The following is a 2,935-nucleotide window of genomic DNA, read 5'->3' as shown; positions in this document are numbered from 1 at the left end:
ATGTTAAGAATTGTAGATTTAAGATGAACGATATTATAAATAATTTTTTTAAAACGATTTTTTTAAATTATTGTCTTATTAAATATATTTACGTATTTTGGGAATGTTAAAGCCACTTTTTGGTACTTCCCAATGCACGCCTTGTATACACAATAAATGACAAATAAAATTGAGATTAGCAATCACCATTCGCTCGAAAGATTTCGGTTCTAACCACAGTGTCATCAGAGTCATCACCATTAGTACTGTGAACATCAGGTATAAAATGCATTTAGATATTAAAATTAATAAAAAAAACAATAAAAATAAATTTATTTGTTAAAAATTAAATTATTATCTATCAACATGTATACCAAATTTAAATTATCAAAAAATTGTACAAAATTTGACCGCTTTTATATATGCTTTGGCTAATAAGAATAGTTTGATAATGAAATAATATTAATTAAAATTAAAGTAAAATACAACGAACCTACAGCAGGTGATAAAAATACAATGCGTATTATGCCCGAATGACTCCTCAGAATAAAGTGAAAAGAAATCATTTTGATGATCGAATCTGAATTGTATTTATATCTATTTTCCCATTTTGTTATATAAATTTTCTCTAAATTCCACTCGGTATGCTTTATTTCTATATTTGACTATAAAATTATTCAATTAGTAAGTAAAGTATAAGTATAAAAGTATTATTTAAAAAATCAATTGTTTTTGTACATATCGTGCAAGGCATATTATCTAGATACAAAAATTAATTTGTTTTCATAGAAAAAGAATAAAATTATACCAAATTCTGGTTGGAAACAAGCTCGATTTCATCACCAGAATGTGACCACGATCCGAATTGTATAGTACAATTTAAGGTATTGTATGGCCACCACGTATAATCTGTAAAACAACTTGAGGTATATTTTGCTGCCACAAACCATCTAACTGTCCCTTGTCTCGAGACCCAACATTTTGAATGTTCATTATTCAATGAGCTTTCTCCAAATTGTCTAAACATACAAATAACTTTATAAATTCTACTTAAATCTAATATTACATATTCCGTAATTTAAATGTTAGAAGTTAGGAAATATCAAGATATTTTTTACAATCTCAGATTTATTTTAACTTTCCGATATAATCTTATTGATGCTTGTTGAAATTGTACGATTGTTTTTCTGCCAGATGTCAATAGAAATCTTTTAACTGGCATAATACATTATTTGCTATAGTATTTTAATACACGTAGTATTTAAAACGTTAATTATAAGAATAGAATTCTCGTAAATATATTAGAAAATTAATATATTTACATTAAAAAATGGTAGCAGATATTAATATAATTATTGATAAATTTAAATGATAATCAATTACATAAATATAAAAATATCAATAAGAACTCTCATTTTTAAAAACAATAATTAAAACATTAGAACAAGGCTAATGAGAATCTAACGCTAATGTAAAAACGAAGAATTAGGAAACGTAGATAATACTTAAGTGTTGGCGGTTGTCTTCATTTATTATATCGAACGTTTCAAACCATTTGACACGATATTAATCCGAGAAACGATTTGTGTTAATTTATATCTCATGAAAATTATGAATCGATGTTGAACTTCTTTGTTTTTCCGTTGAACGTATTGATTACTGCATTTCTGACAATCTGTGAGTGACTTACTTTCAACGAGGTATTATATTCTACTTTTTCGCTGAAGATTACTCCAAAGTGAGCCACACATTCGATATAATAAATGAAGACAACCGCCAATACTTGAATATTATCTACATTATCTCCTAACTCTTCGCTCTTACATCAGCGTTAGCTTCTCATTAGTATTTCCTTGTTCTAATGTTCTAATTATTGTTTTTAAATGATAATGTTTTTAATTAGTAAAAGAATATATCGCTTACCCGTTATGCATCAAAACGTCGGGAATCCAAATTTGATAGCCTACTACAGGTATCCATTTAATGTTATCATATTGTGCAGGATCCCATGTCAAATGCGAATCATTCCACATCTGTCCAAACAAAAATATTAATATCAAACTTGTGTTGTAGAAACTTATAAAGTAATTATTAAAATGAAAGTACATTCAAAAATTATTCATCAATTAGACATTTGAATAATCGACAGATATATTACTTGCTTTTCTTAAACTCATTTCTTAAATACATTTATACGAATGTACTATTTCCACGCAATTATGTAGACTTACCATTGACATCCACGTATGCAACACGAACATTTCACTTTCGTGAGTCTAAAAAATAAATAGATGATATTTTTCGCAATAAGAATTTATTATTTACAGATTTTGATGTCATTCATCATTATTAAGATCGTTTCGAAGATGCGAATAAGCATCAAAATTTGTTAAATTGCTAGTCAACATGATGTTACTGCGATAATTTAGAGTTATCTTTTTTAGATCGAAAAATCATTTCGGCGCGCGTTTCTGAGACTACATATGTAGTATATAAATTCACACAAGAATCATACAAGCATTAAGATCCAGCTAGATCGTTTAAAGCTTTTATTTTTATAGTTTATAAAAAATAAATTACAATTTTAAATTCGATTTTCTGAATCTTGGTTTGTAAATTAAAACTAATTTTTTGTTTTTAAAATTACAAAAAGATATTAATTCTTCACATTTTTTAATATTGCGCATATTTTGACTGATATTATTATTATTATCACAATTTTATTATTATTATTACTTACGTATTCAAAGAATTGTGGCTTCAGATAGAAATTCACACGCGTCATGTTATTGTTATGCTGGACCGGTCTTACATCTGGATCATATTCGCATAGGAGATGTCTTTTCAATTGCACCATGGGCGATATGTTTTCAGAGCTACAACTGTTTTCTGCTATCACATCGGTACATGCAATGAGACTAAATAGGAAGACGGAAAAGAAACTGTTTCTATCCAT

General features: G+C 27.3%; 1 protein-coding gene across 1 annotated transcript in view; it reads right to left on the bottom strand.

Moving 5' to 3' along the window:
• Positions 1 to 2,935, bottom strand: part of LOC105617763 (neuronal acetylcholine receptor subunit alpha-2-like) — a 3,494-nt gene extending 559 nt beyond the window's left edge. The window contains exons 1-6 of the mRNA XM_012199317.1: positions 2,720 to 2,935; positions 2,211 to 2,255; positions 1,903 to 2,012; positions 788 to 998; positions 473 to 644; positions 93 to 245 (exon numbers count right to left, since the gene is read on the bottom strand). Of these exons, the coding sequence (XP_012054707.1) occupies positions 93 to 245; positions 473 to 644; positions 788 to 998; positions 1,903 to 2,012; positions 2,211 to 2,255; positions 2,720 to 2,935 (907 nt within the window). The remainder of the gene's footprint in view (positions 1 to 92; positions 246 to 472; positions 645 to 787; positions 999 to 1,902; positions 2,013 to 2,210; positions 2,256 to 2,719) is intronic.

This window comes from Atta cephalotes, assembly GCF_000143395.1.
Source record: "Atta cephalotes unplaced genomic scaffold scaffold00014, whole genome shotgun sequence".
Lineage (NCBI taxonomy): Eukaryota > Metazoa > Arthropoda > Insecta > Hymenoptera > Formicidae > Atta > Atta cephalotes.
The sequence above is the reverse complement of the archived record's forward strand: the minus strand, read 5'-3'. Positions and strand labels throughout refer to the sequence as shown.